A 20,299-nucleotide genomic window follows, 5' to 3' on the forward strand; every position below is an offset into this window, starting at 1 on the left:
GGGGCGGACGAGCCGGACGAGGACATGATTTGGACCTGGGAAGAGGCCTGAGCCTCATGGTGGTCAGGGACGGGCTTCTGTCCATAGGGTCAGTCTGAAGGTACAGTATAAGAGAAACCTATTGGCATTAACATTAACACCATAAACGGAGATCATTGGAACACATGCAATGGAATTATTTTGACTCAACAGATTTAGTCAAAGAATCAAGGGAGAAATTCTCAACTCAACTTTATCATCACATCACAGTTTTAATCTGTTAATCTATATATGTATATATATTGTTTAACCTTTTATTTATTGCTTTTGACAATACAAAGTGTACAAACAAGTACAATATAGCCCAATACAGTAGCCATATAGGATGTCAAAAGTTTTTTTTTCTTTCTTTTTTCCTTTGTGCCCTTACATCTTCCCCCCCACCCTTGGTCCAACATACAACGACAAAGAATACATACAATTACAAACAAAAAACTAGAACGAAAACAAATCAAATAATAATTATGATGAGTCTCGCTATCCCTCCTGGCACTCCCTCATGGCACATATAGTATATATACAGTATATAGTATATATATATATATATGAATATTTGGGTGAGATATTAACTTACCTTTAGGGAGTCTATGTCTTCATAGACAGCCTCTGTTGGGGTGGAGGAAGGCACTTCACAGGGGCCAATGATAGTAAAGGACTTCTCCAGACGTTTTGTCCTAGGGGGTACGGGTGGCTGTGGGGACAGTTATGACAAAAGAATGCAGTTGTTCTGGTTAATACGCAGTAAAATACAAGGTTAATATAACTCTGTGGAAAAATAGACCCGGTCCATTCACTTTCACATTCAAGAGGAATAACCCAGACGAAAAACTAGTACCGAGTGTGAATCAGTGTGACAAACCTTTCAGGTGTCGGGAAAACATTTGATCTGAACCCGTTCATTCAGAAAACGTATCCGTCATCGCACTGTTCATAGGAGCATTATGTAGGCGGATTCTATTGTTGTGTTTTCACACGTTTTTCTGTCCCGCATGGGTTATCGTTTAGATGCGAACTACGTACATCTGTAATACTTTTTCCTGCTCATTATCTGGTCATCGCATGCAGTTGAGATGACATGTTTGATAAAGCAACATTGTTTCGCCGTCCGGGAAAACATATTTCTTGTATGAATGGTCATGTTGATGTACATGGGGGAGGGACCTTATGTTACCTCCACGTTCCCTCAGGATTAGAACCCTATTATATCCTAAGGATTAGGGTTAACATAGTGCTGAGAGAATTTAGGGTTGAGGGGACATACACACACTCAATGTCCAATTCATCATGGCTTTAGCATGTTACTGATTCCTGGAGAAGCGACACAAGAAATTAAAAAAATAAATATACAGGCACTGTTGTAGCAATACAGCTGCAGCTAATGAAATTAATAAAACTGGATGTGAATCTGTGTCCCAGTGTGCAAGGCTCAAACATGGCCAATATTGTTGTTGACTAAACACATCCATTATAAATTGTATAGCTGTAGCTGTGTCAGTCTTTCGCCTAGCCGAAAATAGCAGAATTAACCTTTAAATGGAAGCAAATCCATTAAATAAAAATAATGTCTAGGGTTTGTCTCTAGGCCTAGGGCCTGTAATACAGCACCCAGTTTGAATTAATGCAATTCTAAGAAATTAATAAATAACATTGCCCAAAAGAAGAAAATGACAACTCATCAACATGGTAAGGGATGTACTCCTGCAGCCAGCACTGAAGTGCTGAGACACTTATTGTAAATGGTAAATGGTGCATTTATATAGCGGCGCTTTACATAGATTGTGCATTACATTCACCCATTCACACACACATTCATACACTGATTGCGGCGGAAGCCATGCAAGGTACCAACCAGCACATCGGGAGTAATTTGGGGTTCAGTGTCTTGCCCAAGGACACTTCGACTTGTAGACAGGAGGAGCCGGGATTCGAACCGCCGACCCATGGATCATTGGACGACCTGCTCTACCTCTTGAGCCACAGTCGCCCCAGTGTATATCATGGTCAGGGTAACAAATATGTGCGAAATGTACGATAAACCTGAATTTATTTTGGGGTGTCCCCAGATTATTACAAAAAAAAAAAAAAAAAAAAAATTGCAACTGACTGGCTGGAAAATGGAAATTGAGAGTTTACATAGTACACATAGCGCATGCATAAACTTTCCTTAATGATGATCTGGTTTCAGCATTTATTTATGATGCCTTTTCTCTATTATTAAGGTCATTGTTTGTAGCGGTCAAACTTGTATTGGGGGTGGGGAGGGGGGCGTAACGGGACGGGGGGCATTTCCCAGGGGTCCCCAGTCAAAACCGTTGAGAACCCCTGGCTTATGTTCTAGCTAGATATGAAGTGTTTCTGAAAGGAAACACCTGCATGGAAGTGAGAGGTCGTCTGAGGCACTAGACCATTGTTTTGGACCTCAATGTCCTTTACATGTATGATTGATTGTGACAGTGTGTTACAGTAGAGATATGGATCTTGTATTGTGTTTATGTACTGTACTATGTATTGTTTGCAGTTGTGTTAAACTATGCCAAATAGAATACGCTACCTTGTGTAACCTGGTGAGGAAACCCAACCCGCCACAACAACATAATCAAGCTATAGAGCGTCCCAGACTATTGTCTTATTCACTCAGTAGACAATTTACAATTTACAATTTAGGCATTTAGCAGACGCTCTTAATCCAGAGCGATTTACATTAAGCAAGAACAAAAAAGCATGGGAATACATCACATAAAAGCATGTATCATGAAACATGCGTAAGCTAAGAAAGTAACAGTGGAATATCTATATAATGAAACTATACATATAAACTATACATATATACTACTATGCTATACATATGTACTATGACGTGCTATGACTACATACAATGCAATTATTATTATAGTGCTGTCTACATAACATGCTATAAGTCTGTATCAAATGCTATCTAAGTCTACAGAAATGCTATCTAAGGGGGTGGGGTAAGTGCTATGGGCCATGATGGAGTCTGAAAAGGTGGGTTTTCAGACTACGGCGGAAGATTGGGAGTGATGCTGCAGTTCTGACTGCAATGGGAAGTGCAAATAGGTAGACTACTATTGGCTTGTGTGTCTTATTCACTCAGTAGGTAGACTCTTGGCTTGTGTGTCTCGCTTCAAGACGTTTTGAAATGTGCCATTCCACTGGTTTGTCCAGTTGAAGGCTGTTCTATTGTTTCTCAGGCATTCAGAATGGATTATGCAAGCCTGTCTGTTGCCGGTGCGCGAAGGCACGGTTTCAGTGACAATGCCCTGAAAAGCAACTTTTAAATTTTATTGTTTTACTCAACAGAAACAAAGTGTCAAAATGAGTGGGATACATTAATTAATACTAATAATCTAAACATCAGTCCCTAGAATAGAATGATGGGACAGTGTTTCCGTCTGTGTGCACAGATAAAACCCTTTGATCCCATTGTGTGGGAAACAACATGTTTACAGTAATATACACTATACCACAGTGGTTCCTTATAGTAATACATATATACACTATACCACAGTGGTTCCCAAAAGGACCCCCATATTGACACTAATTAGGCCCGAAGACCCCCATTTGAAGAAATATTCCAGGGACCCCAAGAGAAGAGTTACAGATACCCATAAGGGTCCATTTGTTTCCAAACTATCATTTAGCCGGGGACCCCCTGGAACTCCCTCAAGGACACCTGGGGGTTCCCGGACACCGGACCCCACTTTGAGAACCACTAGCGCACTACCAGAACGTCCCATAAAGATTTCAAAATACATTTTCATGTAATGAAACATGTTTTAGCCTTACCGCCATGTTATGTTCCAGTCAGGTCCTTCTCTCCTCTCTCTCTGAATCCCTATTCCTTCCGTCGGTTATCGATGCACAGTTATCGATGCGCGATAAAAAAGTCTCATCGTTCTGAAAACGTGCAGATCCCATCAGGGTTTGTCTTCTCTCTGTTGCCACACTCGTTTTTATGAAGCCATGGCAGGTGTGTGTCTGTCCTGGTTGCTCTCTATATGACGTAGAGAAGAGAGAAAGAAAAGCAGTCAGGGCGGATCACCTGTCTTCTACAACTGGATTGAAGACAGGTGATCTCGGGGGGCGGATCACCTGTCTTCTACAACTGGATCTAAGATCTAAGGTGATCTGGCAGGAAGACAATCACATTGCAAGGAGGATGTACACATGTGCATGAAGTGTTACATTACATCTCAATGATTTGCTGTATTCACCTGTTCGACTTTAAGATAATTGCATTTCTTATGAATGCCTCATGTTCATTTGTATTTTTAACATGTTTGTTTATCTAGTATCTAATCTATCTACGGTATTTATTTATTCATGTATCATCAGCATCTTGGAACCTAACCTGAAATACCCCTCTAAGTCAATCTGTCAAACAAACGGTGAAAAATCAATAACATTGGGTCACAGTGTGATTCATAACAATGAACGTGTCTTTACACATGTCATGAGAATTGAGATTTATTCAGCCAGTCGAACAGGTCAAGTGAGTTTTATAGTTGGTAACGTTGTCTGTGCGTCTGGGTCATTAATCAAGGGTCTGTCTCAGAATTGTTTGCATTTGTAAGCTTCCAAATTGGCCTACTTTTGGAATGCATGATGAGTTATGACGGATTACAATTAATTACCAAGGAGGTATAATAGTTCCTATGTTTATTCTTATCTCCAGCAGGCCCGAAGGAGAATGTTTTTGTCCTGTCCTTGTTTATCTGTCTGTGTGTGTGTGTGTGTGTGTGTAGCTAATCTTGGACACCGCTGGACTAATTGGCATGACACTTGAAATGAAACTGCATCTTCCCGCCAAGCCAAGGAAGAACCGTACTTCTAAACCAATTTACGATTATCCTCGTGGTCGCGCTATAACAGGCCGTTATAACAGGCCACTATAACAGGCCGCTTCACTTTTTAGCCTATATATTAAAATGCCATTTCGACTAGTATATGCCTGCAGCACCTCATCATAATCATGTACTTTAGCACCCCAAAGGCATTAAAAACAAAGCTGCAGACAGAACCTGTATAAACTGGTCAGGTTACTCAGGGTGTAGGACAGTGAAGCAACTTGCAATGGGCCTGGTCTTCAACTAAGATATGCAAGAAAACACCCATGTACCTGTCGGACTACTTTACACGAGAGGGAGCTCCACTGGTCTTTACTCAGCCCAGATTCAGCACAGAAACTGGGGTCGAATTCGCCAGTCAACACCTTTGATTCTGCGGGGGGGGGGGGGGGGGGGGGAAGAAAAAGAAAACCGCTAAAACAAATTGTATTTATTAAATGTAGTATATAGGAATATATTTTAGTATATAGTATATTTTAGAATATATTAGTTTGTTTTAACCCGTACAGCACTTTTGTCAGCTTTTGTTGTTTTAAATGTGCTATACTATAGCAGCTATATAGAAATAAAGTTTGATTTGATTTGGTATCATTAAATATCCAATCATTTCTTTTTAACATAATCAAATGATTTATGGTCATGGATCACCAGGACCATGGATGGCTTGATTTTAGTCTTAAAATAATTGATATTTATATATATATATTTATATATTTATTTATTATATATTTGTGTAAATCTCTATGGGAAAAATGAATGGCCAGTTATGGTTCAGTGGAACCAGAAAACCACGCCCACTGCTATGCCCTTAATATATGCCACCAGAATGTGGAATGCCACCAGAATGGGAATGCCAACACAATGGGAATGCCAACACAATGGGAATGCCCTACCAACTGACGTCAAAACCACAGCTTCCTCATGTCTTGTCGGCTGCATATTTTCTATACAATCTATGGCTGCACCCCAACGTCACGCCTGAGAAAGGCCTATCGTTAGTCCAGTTTTCTGTGAAGACCGGTGACTCACACAACACATCTCTCATGTTAAAGATGGAGTGCCACCATTTTTTTCCACCCTAAAACATGATCATCAGGTATTATTACAATATAAGAGGGAAGAACTTTTTCCAAAAAGTGTACAGTATTTGTTAAAATCATGCTTTTATGTGGACACGCCAACCAGTTCATTAAGTATGCCTGGTTTGCCAGGTTGGTGGTGATGGGTGGTGATCCACCTGAACTGAAGCCACACCCACAGCTTTAGTTGTATGATAAAGGGGGAGGGGTTAGGGGAGGGGCTGATAGTGTGGTGTCACTATATTACTGTTTACTTCATTGGCCCGTTTGACTGTCAAGGGTTCAGCCTCCAGGAAGAAACCCTAAATACAAAGTCAATACACCATTGCACATAAAAACAACTCCAGGGTGTCTAATGAAGTACGGTCACCTCATAGACACATGAAAAACTGGAAAAATACAAAAATTGTGGCACTCCATCTTTAAGTTACTACCGGTAACCACCTGGTGGTCAGGTCACCTCTTCACCCAAAACTACAACATCTCTCATGTTAAGTTACTAACGGTCAACTCTTCACCCAAAACTGGACTATGAACTGGCCTTAATGTCGCGTGCAGCCAAACCAGGCCTGGCAGAGATCCTTTTTTTTCTTCTTTTTTCTAGTTTTTAAAATAAAATAAAATGACTTACATTTTCTGTTTACTCTGTAACCACAATACCAGAACAACAGAAATGATGTTGGCTGGCATTTAGCAGCCATAGATGCTGTCAACAAACTCAACATGTTAGTGATTATAAAGCTCTCTGTGCCTGCAGACATGTGTGTTCTTATTGCTGACAGGATTAGGTGGAGAGGGATAATGCATTTGAGGCATTTTGAGGCCAGGGACAATGCTCCTGCTCATATGGTTATTTATTTGAAACCAACTCAACAGATGACAAGGGCCCACCCTATAGCTACAGATTATTAAGCTACTATTTACAATGGTTGAATAGTTGGGCTGCCTTACCTATATAGTCTCAATCCATTCTGATAGGCTATCTAAAGCCATTTTATCAGTTCTTTCTGCTTTAGTTTTCAGGCTGAAACTAAAGCAGAACTGATAACATAGCTTTTGAAACATTCAGCCATTTTAGACAAAGAGAGTGTGTGACCCAGGTCACTTTCTGCCACAAGAATGAACATTAAAAAAATGGCCTAGTACTGTCTAGTGTCTACAACTCGTGACCTGACGTGAGAGAATGAATGGGGGACCGAAACAAGTGCAGCGGTGGGTTGATGAATTGAGGTGATGGACATCCCGTCCATCCAACCGGATCGTCTCAATCTCGTCCCGTCGCCAACGGTCGCCAATCACCGAGTGCCAGCCGGAGAAAGCCGACCTTAGGCGGAAAGTACCGAAGAGCATCACGGATGTAAACTGACTGAGGCTGACTGATAGTTTCCTTGGTGCGTCAGTTTGAAACAGTTACTTCTGCGTTTTTGGCTTTTGCACGAGTGAAAGAAATCTATATATTATAACTGTACTGGTTTTCACGAAGGAGGACAATGACACGACTGGAAATGCTGTGTGCCATTGTCGTGCTGTTGACAGCACACACCGCTGCGATTATAAGGTAAATACCGTTTACCGTTGGACAACAATGGGACAGAGCATATGGTTCCTTAAACTGTCCGTTTATGCTACATACTGTAAACATAAACAAATGCATCCAAGGTTGTTTTTTTGATTCACGTGTTTTTTCCACAATTCAGTGCTGAAATGTTTAACGTTGCATATTATAACGTACAGGTCAAATGACATGTATTTTGGACTGTTTATGTTGATAAAGTAGTATAGTAGTCTGTCCGAACATTATGTGCCACGAAGAATCGCACACGCTCTTTGTGCGCCGAAATAACATCTCTGCAATCTAATAAAGCGGTGTTGTGTTCATATTAATTTAATGTGTGCTTTTTAACGATTGCACTTGCACGATTACAGCATGTGGTTGGCTCTAAAGGACCTTAGGCTGCGGCTATAAAGTGTGCATGTTTCTTCTTACCCATGGTTTCCTCCTACAGAGTTCCTCTTCATAAGACGAGGGCCGTGCGCCGCCTACTGAGCGACAATGGAATGACCATCGAGCAACTCCGAGACCTTGCATCGGCCTCACGAGCCGCCGAGGAGGACACCGTCTCTGCCCCTCTCCACGACCTGCCTGTTGAGAGGCTCACCAACTTCTTGGACGTAGGTGCTGGCAGTGTTGTTTTCGTCGACTAAAACTAAGACGAAATATGTTCGTCGACTACCTTTTTTCACTGACTAAAACTAAATAAAAAGGAATCTATGATGACTAAGACTAAATATAGTGACAATTTCAACAAATAAAAACTAGACTAAAATGTTAGGAAGGGACTAGTGGACGAGAGATCCAGTTTTATGCTGCAGGGTTGCATGCTGAAAATAGCAGATAGGCCTATACAATCATACAAAGATTGTATATCTGCTATTTTCAGCATGCAACCAAACTGTAAAATATGTCATTACAACGACATCAAGGCCTGTCAAAACACATTTTAGTCGACTAAATCAACTGTAGATTTAGTCGACTAAAATCGTATGACATTTAGTCGACTAAAACTAGACTAAACACTAGACTAGAACATTCCAGGTGACTAAAATGTGACTAAAACTAAGTGCAAACTATTCAAGAGACTATGACTAAAACTAAAATAGAATTTGCTGCCAAAAACAACACTGGTAGGTGGCTTGATGTAAACAAGTGTAATGCTTAATTGGGTCGTCGTCCACTCACAGTTAACAGTCTTTGTATTGAGTTTGTCCTTGAAATGTACTGTAATTCTGCAAACTGTTAATAAATATTTCAATCAATCAATCAATCAGGTGTTGGTAGTTGAGACTTGTACTATTCACTAGTAGGTAGGACTAGGATAATATAGAGTGATCTATTATATTGAATGCATGATTGATTGATTGATTGATTATGCTATTATTGATGGTTTGTAGAATGGATACATAACGATAAAACCCAGAAAAAGCACTAAATTAGACTTGTAAAGACATACAAATATACACATCTATGCAACATAGAAATAAGAATCATCAAATACACATTTAGGAGAAAAAAAAGGGAATACGTGAAGAGTATAGAAAAAAAATCACACCCATGTGAAGTGAGGGGCGCTCTTATCACCGTACTGTCCGTACATCATCATAACGTACTATCATAATGTCTCATTTGCTCAGACACACAACGTAAACTCTCCATTCATTCTCAATGGGAATATTGAATGTTTGTGTAGGACGAAAATCAACACTAATAGCTTAATATAGGAGGGGCTAGGACTTTCTTTTTTCTTTTTTTACAGGGGCCAGTTTCGAATTGCAGCCACCTGTATGTGCTCTTTGAGAGCGGTTCTGAAGGAGGCTAGGGATTCACCTTTCTTAATGGCTGTTGGTAGGGCCGCGTTCCCACATTTTAGTGGTATAGGAGCTAAATTAATTTGACCCCTTGTTTGAGCCGAATGTGGGTTGCACGACACGTCACGTGGTTTGTTGAACTCCCTCTGGTGTTGTGTTGTATTTTGACAGATACAGTACATGGGCATTTTAGCGGTGTAGTGAATCTTGTAGAGACCAGGCCCATTGCGAGTTGCATGCACAGTTCAGCCTTTGTGTTGGTTCACAGGTGGAACGAACCCATTTAGACCTGAGGACACATATGTGTCACTGTAGCTTTTAACAACCTTAACCCATTCTGACCGGGCACCCGTTTTGGTGTCAGCATCATGTCGTGCTTTAGCTATTTAAAAATAGCAGATCTACAAGCTCATATCGCGCCACCGAGTGGCGCGATACGAGCTTGTAGGTCTGCTATTTTTGAAAAATCAAAGAGCGACTGACATTTTTAAGAATCTGATCTCAGGTCAGAATGGGTTCATCAGACCAGTGTGTGTCCGGCGGAAACCTCGTGTGAATCTGATCTCAGGTCAGAATGGGTTAACCACTATTTTAAACTTTACCCTAATCATGATTAGGATAATATTTTCATTTTATTTTATTTATATAATCATTGTCCTGTAATGTAATTTATGTCGAAAGTCATGTTTTTATGTTCTGTGTGGACCCCAGGAAGATTAGCTGCTGCTATGCACCAGCTAACGGGGATCCTAATAAAACTCTAAACTCTAAACCTGATGAAAAATAGCAGATCTACAAGCTCATAGCTACGAGCTTGTTTTTTTTTTTTATGGATTATTTGTTTGCATGCTTTAATTTAACATAATATGGTTCTATGTTCATTCCTGTCCACTCAGGCCCAGTAATATGTCTGGTTCTGTTCATTCAGGCCCAGTAATATGTCTGGTTCTGTTCATTCAGGCCCAGTAATATGTCTGGTTCTGTTCATTCAGGCCCAGTAATATGTCTGGTTCTGTTCATTCAGGCCCAGTAATATGTCTGGTTCTGTTCATTCAGGCCCAGTAATATGTCTGGTTCTGTTCATTCAGGCCCAGTAATATGTCTGGTTCTGTTCCCAGGCCCAGTACTATGGGGCGATAAGCATCGGCAGCCCGCCCCAGGACTTCACTGTGCTGTTTGACACCGGCTCTTCCAACCTGTGGGTCCCCTCCATCCACTGCTCCTTCCTGGACCTGGCCTGCTGTGAGTCTGTGTGTGTGTGTCTGTGTGTGTGTGTGTGTGTGTGTGTGTGTGTGTGTGTGTGTGTGTGTGTGTGTGTGTGTGTGTGTGTGTGTGTGTGTGTGTGTGTGTGTGTGTGTGTGTGTGTGTGTGTGTGTGTGTGTGTGTGTGTGTGTGTGTGTGTGTGTGTGTGTGTGTGTGTATTCGTCAGTGTTGTCGACTAAAACTAAGACTAAACATGTTCGTCGACTACCTTTTTTTCACTGACGAAAACTAAATGGAAACTAAATGAAAACGAAGCTATTGTGACTAAAACTAAGCTAAATATATGGACAATTTCGTCAACAGATAGAAATGTTAGGAAGGGACTAGTGGACAAGAGATCCAGTATAAGTCATTTTACACTTGGTTGCATGCTGAAAATAGCCGATCTACAAGCTCACAACGTGTCGCAGTGAGCTTGTAGATCGGCTATTTGCAGCGAGTGTAAAAACAGTCATTACGACGGCATCAAGACCTGCCTTAAACCTTTTTGTTTAAAACTAGACAAACACAAACATTCCAGGTGACTAAAATGTGACTGAAACTAAATGAAAACTATTGAAGAGACTATGACTAAAACTAAAATCTAAATTTCCCTGCCAAAAACAACACTGGTATTCGTGTGACCTATGAATGATCATGTGAGGGTGTTAAACTGGCTCCAAAGTGCTTATTTGACACATTTTTCTTTACTGACTCATTCCACGTCCATATGGTTGATTGTGTTTGAGCGATCATGTGATGCTGTTAAACTTGCTCTGTTTTTATTTGACAATGTCTTTTTTTTGTGTGTTTTGTGTGTGTGTGTGACACAACTGCTTCCTGAAATAAGATCCACGTTTTTTATTTATTTCACTGGTTTTTTTTGTTTTTTGTTTTTGTAAATCTATGTTCTGTTTTGTCAGTGGGCTTTTGTGGGCTGTTCTTGACGCTTCATTTGCGTCGCAGAAATGTAGGACAAGAATACAATGGAAGGACGGTTCTTTGCACTTTGCTCTGTACTCTCTGTGTGGTTTTCCTTTTTTCTTTTTAAGACCTGAGTCAGATTCTAAAAAAAATCCTTCTAGATCCTGACCTGAAGTTGTCTGAAAAACTTAAAATATCTATAAATGCAACAAGTCTCTGACATGTGTACGTTCAGTGCACGTGTGTACCACTTGACTATAAAATGCAATGAGTCCCGATGGACTCATTGTAAAACTTTTAACCCATTCTGACCTGAGATCAGATTCATACGAGGTTTCCGCCGGACACACACTGGTCTGATTAACCCATTCTGACCTGAGATCAGATTTAAAAAAATGTCAGTCGTTCTTCGATTGTTCAAAAATAGCAGACCTACAAGCTCGTATCGCGCCACTCGGTGGCGCGATATGAGCTTGTAGATCTGCTATTTTTCAATAGCTAAAGCATAACATGATGCTAACACCAAAATGGGTGCCCGTTCAGAATGGGTTAAAGTCCATATGCTATTATCAGAAAACCAACTATGTTTAATAACCCTAACCATATAAAAACAAGCTAATTGGACAATTATCAGTGGCAAGTTTGGAAAACAATCAGTTTTGTCTTCAACATAAGTTTACTAAATTATGTACTTTTAATTATTATTACTATAAAAACCATCTTGGCTGGTGTCTTGACACAACCTTTGGCTAATGTTCCAGTTACATGTGTTACTTTGCCAGCTCTAAAACGATCCACTTTGAATTGGATTCTTCTAAACCCTCTCTGTGTGCGCTTTGTTCTCTGTTCAGGGCTTCACCATCGCTACAACTCCAAGAAGTCCAGCAGCTACGTGCAGAACGGCACCACGTTCTCAATTCGATATGGTCGAGGGAGCTTGTCTGGGTTTATCAGTGAGGACACTGTCTCTGTGAGTTAGACACACACACTCACTCACACTCTCTCTCTCTTATTCACTTAACCCATTCTGGGCGAGAACCCCTTTTCGTGTTAGCATTATGTTATGCTTTAGCTATTGAAAAATAGCAGATCTACAAGCTCATAGCGCGCCACCGAGTGGCGCGCTACGAGCTTGTAGATCTGCTATTTTTGAAAAATCGAAGAACGACTGACATAGAAACATGGCTTTTTCTGAAAACTGTCAGGATGTAGAAGACATTTTTAGAATCTGATCTCAGGTCAAAATGGGATAATAATAATTATAATATTATTATATTTACTCGTTCACTTGGCCATTGTTTGCCTAGATGCCACTATCTTGGTGGGAACATTGACCCCATAGTACATCTTCAGTGTGTATATATATATATGTACACAACATCAAAATCAATTTGGGGCTTTTTCTGCCTTTTATTTGATAGAGTAAGTAAAGTAAGTAAGTAAAGTTTATTTATAGAGCACCTTTCACAGACAATTACAGTCACAAAGTGCTTTAACAACAATAAAATCAAGTCGGTAGTCAATAAAACAAGTTAATAACTAAATCACTAATAACCCATTCTGGGCGGGAACCCCTATTGGTATCTTACCCCCTCAGGCCGGGCACCCATATTTGGGTTCTGTACAGTATGTACCTTAGGTCAGGATTTAGAGGCGTTTTTAGAATTGGCCTTAGGCCTAAATGGGATAAAGTAAGACAAAATAAAATAGAAAAAGTCGAGTAAAAATAAAGCAATCAACATTTAACCAGGCCGGTTATGGAAAAGGCCTGTTTTAAAAAGGTGAGTTTTCAACAGTCACTTTGAAAATCCACTCAGAATCCACAGTTCTTAAGGTGGAGTGGAAGCTCATTCCACTCCACCTAAGTAAGATTTAGCACTAGCAACTACGAATTCCTCATTGTTTCATCTTTGTGCTTTTGTTCTCTCTCTCTCTCTCAGATTGCAGGTCTGCCGGTCCTCAAACAGCAGTTTGGCGAGGCGGTGAACCAGCCCGGCATCACGTTTGCCGCGGCCCGCTTCGATGGCGTCTTGGGCATGGGTTACCCGTCCATATCCGTCGCTAACGTCACGCCGGTGTTTGACACGGCCATGTCTGACAAGCTGCTGCCACAGAACATATTCTCCTTTTACATAAGCAGGTAGGTGGGCAAGATGGTGACGGTGTGGGAATGATAGTTATCGTTATTGGCCAGAAGTGGGAAAATGGGTGCCATGTTTTAATAATGGTCAATAAGATGAAGACATAATTGTGTTGTACTTTTCATAGTATTATTAACGGTAACCCATTTAGACACGAGGACGTGTCTGTGTCACCTTATAGCTTTTAACCGTTATTTTAAACTTCAGCTGTTGAAAAAATAGCAGCTGCTATTTTTGAAAAATCATGAAAATGTGTGCAAATCTTTGAATGATATATTCTTTCACATCGAACGTTTTTAACTCAAATCATTGCTTGTTGCAACAACATATTTTCAGATGGGGGGGGGGGGGGGGGGGGGGAGTCTGAGGCCAAATACATACTGGGGTTGCTTGACATAAAAAGGTTTGAGAACCACTGACATAGAAACATAGGTTTCTCAGAAAACTGTCATGATTTTAGAAGACCTCAGCCTCAGGTTATTTGCATGCTTTAATTCAAATCTGCTCTTACATAATGTATGGTTTATGTTCATTCCTGTCCAGAATGAAGACATGGAAGACATTTTGTTCTGAATCTGTTCTCGGGTCATAATGGAGGACAAATAATTATGTCCTACAAAACATCCAGATATTGTTCTGCTCACAACTTTAACACCCGATGGACTCATTGTAAAACTTCTAAAGTCCATATGCTATTATCAGCAAACCAACTATGTTTAATAACCCTAACCATATAAAAACAAGCTAATTGGACAATTATCAGTGGCAAGTTTAGAAAACAATCAGTTTTGTCTTCAACATAAGTTTACTAAATGATGTACTTTTCTTTTTTTTTATTTATTATTATTGGAAGGAAACCCCCCCCCCCCCCCCCCCTTGATATTATCTTTTCGAGGGGGATTCTTAAACCACCAAAATGAAGGAGTGGAAAATGTCGTTTTTCAGCCATGGATCTACTGATTCTGGGAGTCTACTCTAGCCCACTTCAGGACGGGTGTTTTAAGCATTATGTTATACTGTAGCTAATGAAAAATAGCAGATCTACAAGCTCATAGCGCGGCACCGAGTGCACGTGCTACGAGCTTGTAGATCTGCTGAGATCTGCTAAATATTTTTTTTAACATGTATTCTTTCACAGCGAACATTTTCTCATTCAAATCTTTGCTTCGGGGGAGGTCCCTGAAACAACATATTTTGAGATGCGTTGCTGCGGCCAATAATTTTTTTATTTAGGGTCCTTGACACATAGAAACATGGGTTTTTCACAATAACCGTCAGTATTTCGAAGACATTTTGTAGAATCAACCTCAGGTCTAAAACGGGCTAGTATAGTAACATGAATGTATTGTTTTTTGAGTGGTGCAACCACTCCAAGGAACTGAGATCAGATTCTAAAAAATTTCTTCTACATCCTGACAGTTTTCTGAAAAAGCTATGTTTCTATGTCAGTCGTTCTTCGATTTTTCAAAAATAGCAGACGTACAAGCTCGTAGCGCGCCACCCGGTGGCGCACTACGAGCTTGTAGATCTGCTATTTTTCAATAGCTAAAGCATAACATAATGCTATAACACCAAAAGGGGTTCTCGTTCAGAATGGGTTAAATCTGTGCTACGCTTTCCTCTCTCTCTCAGGGACCCGGCAGCAGCAGTAGGAGGGGAGCTGATGCTGGGGGGCAGCGACCCCCAGTACTACACAGGAGATCTGCACTATGTCAACGTCACACGCAAGGCCTACTGGCAGATACACACCAGCAGGTGGGGAGGCCTACTGCATTGTTGTTTTTGGCAGCAAATTTCTATTTTAGTTTGAGTCATATAGTCTCCTGAATAGTTTTCACTTAGTTTTAGTCACATTTTAGTCACCTGGAATGTTCTAGTGTTTAGTCTAGTTTTAGTCGACTAAATGTCATGCGATTTTAGTCGACTAAATCTACAGTTGATTTAGTCGACTAAAATGTGTTTTGACAGGCCTTGATGTCGTTGTAATGTCATATTTTACACTTTGGTTGCATGCTGAAAATAGCAGATATACAATCTCACAACGCTGTGAGATTGTATATCTGCTATTTTCAGCATGCAAACCCAGCATAAAACTGGATATCTTGTCCACTAGTCCCTTCCTAACATTTTAGTCTAGTTTTTATTTGTTGACGGAATTGTCAGTATATTTAGTCTTAGTTTTAGTCATCATAGATTCATTTTTATTTAGTTTTTATTTAGTTTTAGTCAGTGAAAAAAGGTAGTCGACGAACGTTTTTCGTCTTAGTTTTAGTCGACGAAAACAACACTGATAGGGAGGCCTACTGGCAGATACAGACCAGCAGGTGGGGAGGCCTACTGGCAGATACAGACCAGCAGGTAGGGGAGGCCTACTGGCAGATACAGACCAGCAGGTAGGGGAGGCCTACTGGCAGATACAGACCAGCAGGTGGGGAGGCCTACTGGCAGATACAGACCAGCAGGTGGGGAGGCCTACTGGCAGATACAGACCAGCAGGTGGGGAGGCCTACTGGCAGATACAGACCAGCAGGTAGGGGAGGCCTACTGGCAGATACAGACCAGCAGGTGGGGAGGCCTACTGGCAGATACAGACCAGCAGGTGGGGGAGGCCTACTGGCAGATACAGACCAGCAGGTGGGGAGGCCTACTGGCAGATACAGACCAGCAGGTAGGGGAGGCCTACTGGCAGATACAGACCGGTACAGGTGGGGAGCACGGAATGTTGGTCATGTCTTTTTGGTCCAATAAAGGGGACCCAAATGTCATGTTTTGTGAGTCGTGATTGCGGGCGGGCGGGCGGAAACCCCATTTGGTGTTTGAAGCATTATGTTATGCTTTAGCTATTGAAAAATAGCAGATCTACAAGCTCATAAGCTTGTACTGTCTACTATTTTAGAAAAAACGTGAAAATGTGCAAATTTCGAAAATATATATTCTTTCAGAGAGAACGTATTTAACTCAAATCTTTGCTTCTGGGGGGGGGGGGGGGGGGGGAGGGGGTCCCTGGAACAACATATTTTCAGATGGGGATCGGCGGCCAATTACATATATTCTTCAGGGTCCTTGACATGAAAATGTTTGAGAACCACTGAAATAGAAACATGGGTTTTTTCAGAAAACTGTCAGGATTTAGAAGGCATCTGTATAGAATCATCCTCTGGTCTAAATGGGTTAATTATTCTTCCATCTCTGTGTCCTCCACAGTATCGAGGTGGGAAACCAGCTGACTCTGTGCAAAGCCGGGTGCCAGGCCATCGTGGACACGGGAACGTCTCTGATGGTCGGCCCGGTGGCCGAGGTCAGGGCGCTGCACAAGGCCATCGGAGCTCTGCCTCTGTTGATGGGGGAGGTAGGAACAACAAGGAGACTGGTTCTGTTAACACATTTAGTACAGGAAGTGCCTTCAAAATAAAGGCTATAGAGTGCCAGAGTTGTCTGATCGCTTTTACTTTGAAAGCCATGAAACAGGAAACACTTGCCTAAAAAAGTTGACTTTACAAAGGGACCTCACATCCCCGATCATCTTAATATAATTGTTTTACGCTCCAAAAAGCGTTCATATTTTGCGGGAGAGACGGATGAGGAGCAGAAATGAAGCGCCAGCATATCGATCCATTCATCACCACGGAGAGCGCCCTGGATTACGAGATACGAGTCATTCCTTCCGCCGCGCTAACATGGGAGTCAATGACAAGCTAATAGTTGCACTGAGCGTTAGCATACGGCAAGTGAAAAGCGAAATGCCAAAAAAAAAGAAGGAAAAATTCTGAATATTCTTATCTCGCCCCGCGTCGCTGGGACGTCGCTAGGACGTCCACAGACGTCCTAGGCACCAATATTTCGGGATCCTTATGCTCACACGTGTTTTGTCTTAATTGTGTTAATGGGAGAGGTAGGAACAACAAGGGACTGGGTCCCAAACTTTTGTCATGTCAAGGACCCCCAAATTGACATTTATTAGCCCGCGGACCCACATTTGAAAAATATGTGCCAGGGACTCTCCCATAAGAGAATAATTGTACGGCTCTAGCAGTGATTCGCAACCATTTTCATTTCAAGGACCCACAGTTTGACATGCATTAGTCTACGGACCCCCCCATTGAATGGCATTTCTATCTCTGGGAACCCCAATTTAACTCTTGAGAGTTAGGTTCCATTTGTACACTCTCTGAGTTACAGACCCATAAACGTCCCATTTGGTTCCTGTCTATCATCTAGCTGGGGACCCCCTGGAACTCCCTCAAGGACGCCTGGGGGTCCCCGGACCTCACATTGGGAACCACTTTACACTAGGGGACGTTGTGAAAGCCATATAGAGGTTCAATCCCTGTTGCAGTGAGTGGAGGAAACTGTTTAATGAGTCTATATATGTTTGTTTTTTTTCATCTCAGTACATGATTGACTGTAAGAAGATCCCAACTATTTAATGAGTCTATATATGTTTGTTTTGGCTCCCCCCCCCCCCCCCCCCTCGTCTCAGTACATGATTGACTGTAAGAAGATCCCAACTCTTCCTGTTATCTCCTTCAACATCGGAGGCAAGATGTTCAATCTGACCGGAGAGGACTACGTGATGAAGGTATACAGTAGATGCACCACCTCCTGGTCAATGAGTTAATGACACGTTAAACTCTGCTTTATACTTTTTAATCAATTCATTTGCATAGCCTTGTGACACCAGATGGAGATGGCGTTGTGGTGGAACCTGCGTGACTCAATGCTGCCACCATCTGGCGGAGTCAGGGTTTAACAAATTAAACATGATCTCGGGACAACGTGTGGACTCTGTGCAAACTGCTAGCGGCGTGTTTAGCGCGGTTGTTTGTTTGTTTGGGATTCCCACTCTCTGTTGTCACTCTTCTCAGGAGTCCCAGATGGGAGCGTCCCTCTGCCTGTCGGGCTTCATGGCCATGGACATCCCTCCTCTGGCCGGCCCCCTGTGGATCCTGGGAGACGTGTTCATCGGGAAGTACTACACGGTGTTCGACCGGGACGCGGACCGCGTGGGCTTCGCCCCCGCAAAGTAGGGATGGGGCGTGTAAAAGGAACGAGACGCATCCACTTCTCATTTTCCTGTCGGTAATTTGATAAACCGTATTATGCGCCTCTAGCTCAATTTCCTTCCAAAGTAGTCCACCTTTGTTTTTAATTCGGGCTGCCTGGTCTTAACAGCGTTATTGGATTATTCCCTCTGGTGCGCTCCAGACTGTAGCTGGATGTCCTGCAGATTTCCAATGAATCGTTTTGAGGACTATATAATGGACATAAGCTATTGGCTTTATTGATATTTTTGGGTAACTGTGTAGTGTACCGTATGAGACAGTCGGAGACAAATCGGTCAACCAGTCAAACCCCAAATGGACATGCAACAGATTTGAGCAGATAGAGGCATGAATACTTCTACAAGACGGGTTATTCTGACAACGAGCAATGACTCCAGAAGATGTATTTCACCGAAAGGAAAAGAAATGTTAAAGGGACACCTTTACACCCAGTTCCTCGCTTTGGACTGCTATAGTGCTGCACGCTCGCAAATGTCAGCTGATCACACTGACTGCTACATGCTTTGTAAATGTCAGCTGACCACACTGACTGCTACATGCTTTGTAAATGTCAGCTGACCACACTGACTGCTATACACTCGCAGATGTCAGATGACAGCGCTGAATGACTGTTTTGTTGTTGGGAAACGTGTGCTTGTGATTTAAGGATTCCCTTGTTTTGTTTTTTTTGCTCGACACTTTTTTTTTTTTTTTGCTTGATGATTGCGACGTCTCTCACTGTATCAGAAAATCACTTCCCGTTTGTAGTAATTGGCAAAATTCTATATGTTCCAACATTCAATATGTTATCTTTGTACACTGTCATTTAATTAAGCTGTCTGAAGCTTTATTTTTAAGTTTTAACATGTCAAGGTGAATTTCCGTATTGCCCTCTGAAGCGTGGTACTTTGAAGTAAGAAGACAAAATCATTACGACCTGATTAAGGCCTCTATTAATGTCTGCTAGGGGGGGGGGGGGGGGGTCTACTTCAAATAAAAGTGTTACCTTGTGAATCCGATTAAAGTCTGCAGGTTCTTGATTTATTACCTGATGATTATAATTTTTTAAACCTAGCACCAAAAAATGTGACTACTTTCTTTTGCCATTAATTGTAGCCATTCACTGTGGACTTGTTCCTTACTAAAACGGGAAATGTTTTCCTGTCTGCTAGCAAGAGGGGGAAATAAAAAGCATTACATTCTTTATCTGGTTATGGAAAAAAAGAAATAAATTAGACCTTGGACCACACAGAGCATGAGCATGTAACATTTATTTGAATATACAAAGTGCGAAGTGTGAAAACCATCAATTCCAGAGATTAACTTAAAGAAATAAATCTCACTAAAGCATTTTAACAAATGGAAAAACAGCATGCGAGTATAAGCACATGGCTAGGCTACATACTGTACCACTTTGGGTTTCCTTTTCTTTAGTATAAAGCCGAGGGCACATTAGCAGCTACTGTACGTGGCACAGGGACTTAATAATTACTACAGCACAGAAATTAATTTGGTGTGTGACGCCTGATCTCTAGACTTCTGTAGTGTTCACACAAAACACACAAAACATTAGCAGATCTACAAGCTCACAAGGCATCATG

At 41.5% G+C, this 20,299-nt stretch overlaps 1 protein-coding gene and 1 long non-coding RNA gene across 2 annotated transcripts; one reads left to right on the forward strand and one right to left on the reverse strand.

Annotated features, from left to right (window-relative positions):
- Positions 1–47: 47 nt before the first annotated feature.
- LOC310869177 lies at positions 48–3,988 on the reverse strand. Its single transcript, XR_014570134.1, has 3 exons — positions 3,844–3,988; positions 614–730; positions 48–94 (listed from the first exon to the last, which is right to left on the reverse strand). It is a non-coding gene; the product is annotated as an uncharacterized lncRNA (long non-coding RNA).
- Positions 3,989–7,350: 3,362 nt separating this feature from the next.
- On the forward strand, positions 7,351–19,947 carry napsa (napsin A aspartic peptidase). The gene is made up of 9 exons (XM_083779761.1): positions 7,351–7,541; positions 7,990–8,155; positions 10,468–10,591; positions 12,367–12,485; positions 13,456–13,655; positions 15,289–15,411; positions 16,861–17,005; positions 18,137–18,235; positions 18,522–19,947. The coding sequence occupies exons 1-9, from the start codon at positions 7,474–7,476 to the stop codon at positions 18,681–18,683; spliced, it is 1,206 nt and encodes a 401-aa protein (XP_083635887.1). The 5' UTR covers positions 7,351–7,473; the 3' UTR covers positions 18,684–19,947.
- The last annotated feature ends 352 nt before the right edge of the window (positions 19,948–20,299 follow it).

Source organism: Protomyctophum parallelum, assembly GCF_964188405.1.
Source record: "Protomyctophum parallelum genome assembly, chromosome: 13".
Taxonomy (NCBI): domain Eukaryota; kingdom Metazoa; phylum Chordata; class Actinopteri; order Myctophiformes; family Myctophidae; genus Protomyctophum; species Protomyctophum parallelum.

Bases quoted from the DNA above. Each gene is read 5' to 3' on its own strand.
- napsa (XM_083779761.1), top strand. From the start codon at position 7,474: ATGACACGACTGGAAATGCTGTGTGCCATTGTCGTGCTGTTGACAGCA. The intron at 7,542-7,989 runs GTAAATACCGTT...TTCCTCCTACAG, and splicing joins CACACCGCTGCGATTATAAG to AGTTCCTCTTCATAAGACGA. The intron at 10,592-12,366 runs GTGAGTCTGTGT...TTCTCTGTTCAG, and splicing joins CTTCCTGGACCTGGCCTGCT to GGCTTCACCATCGCTACAAC.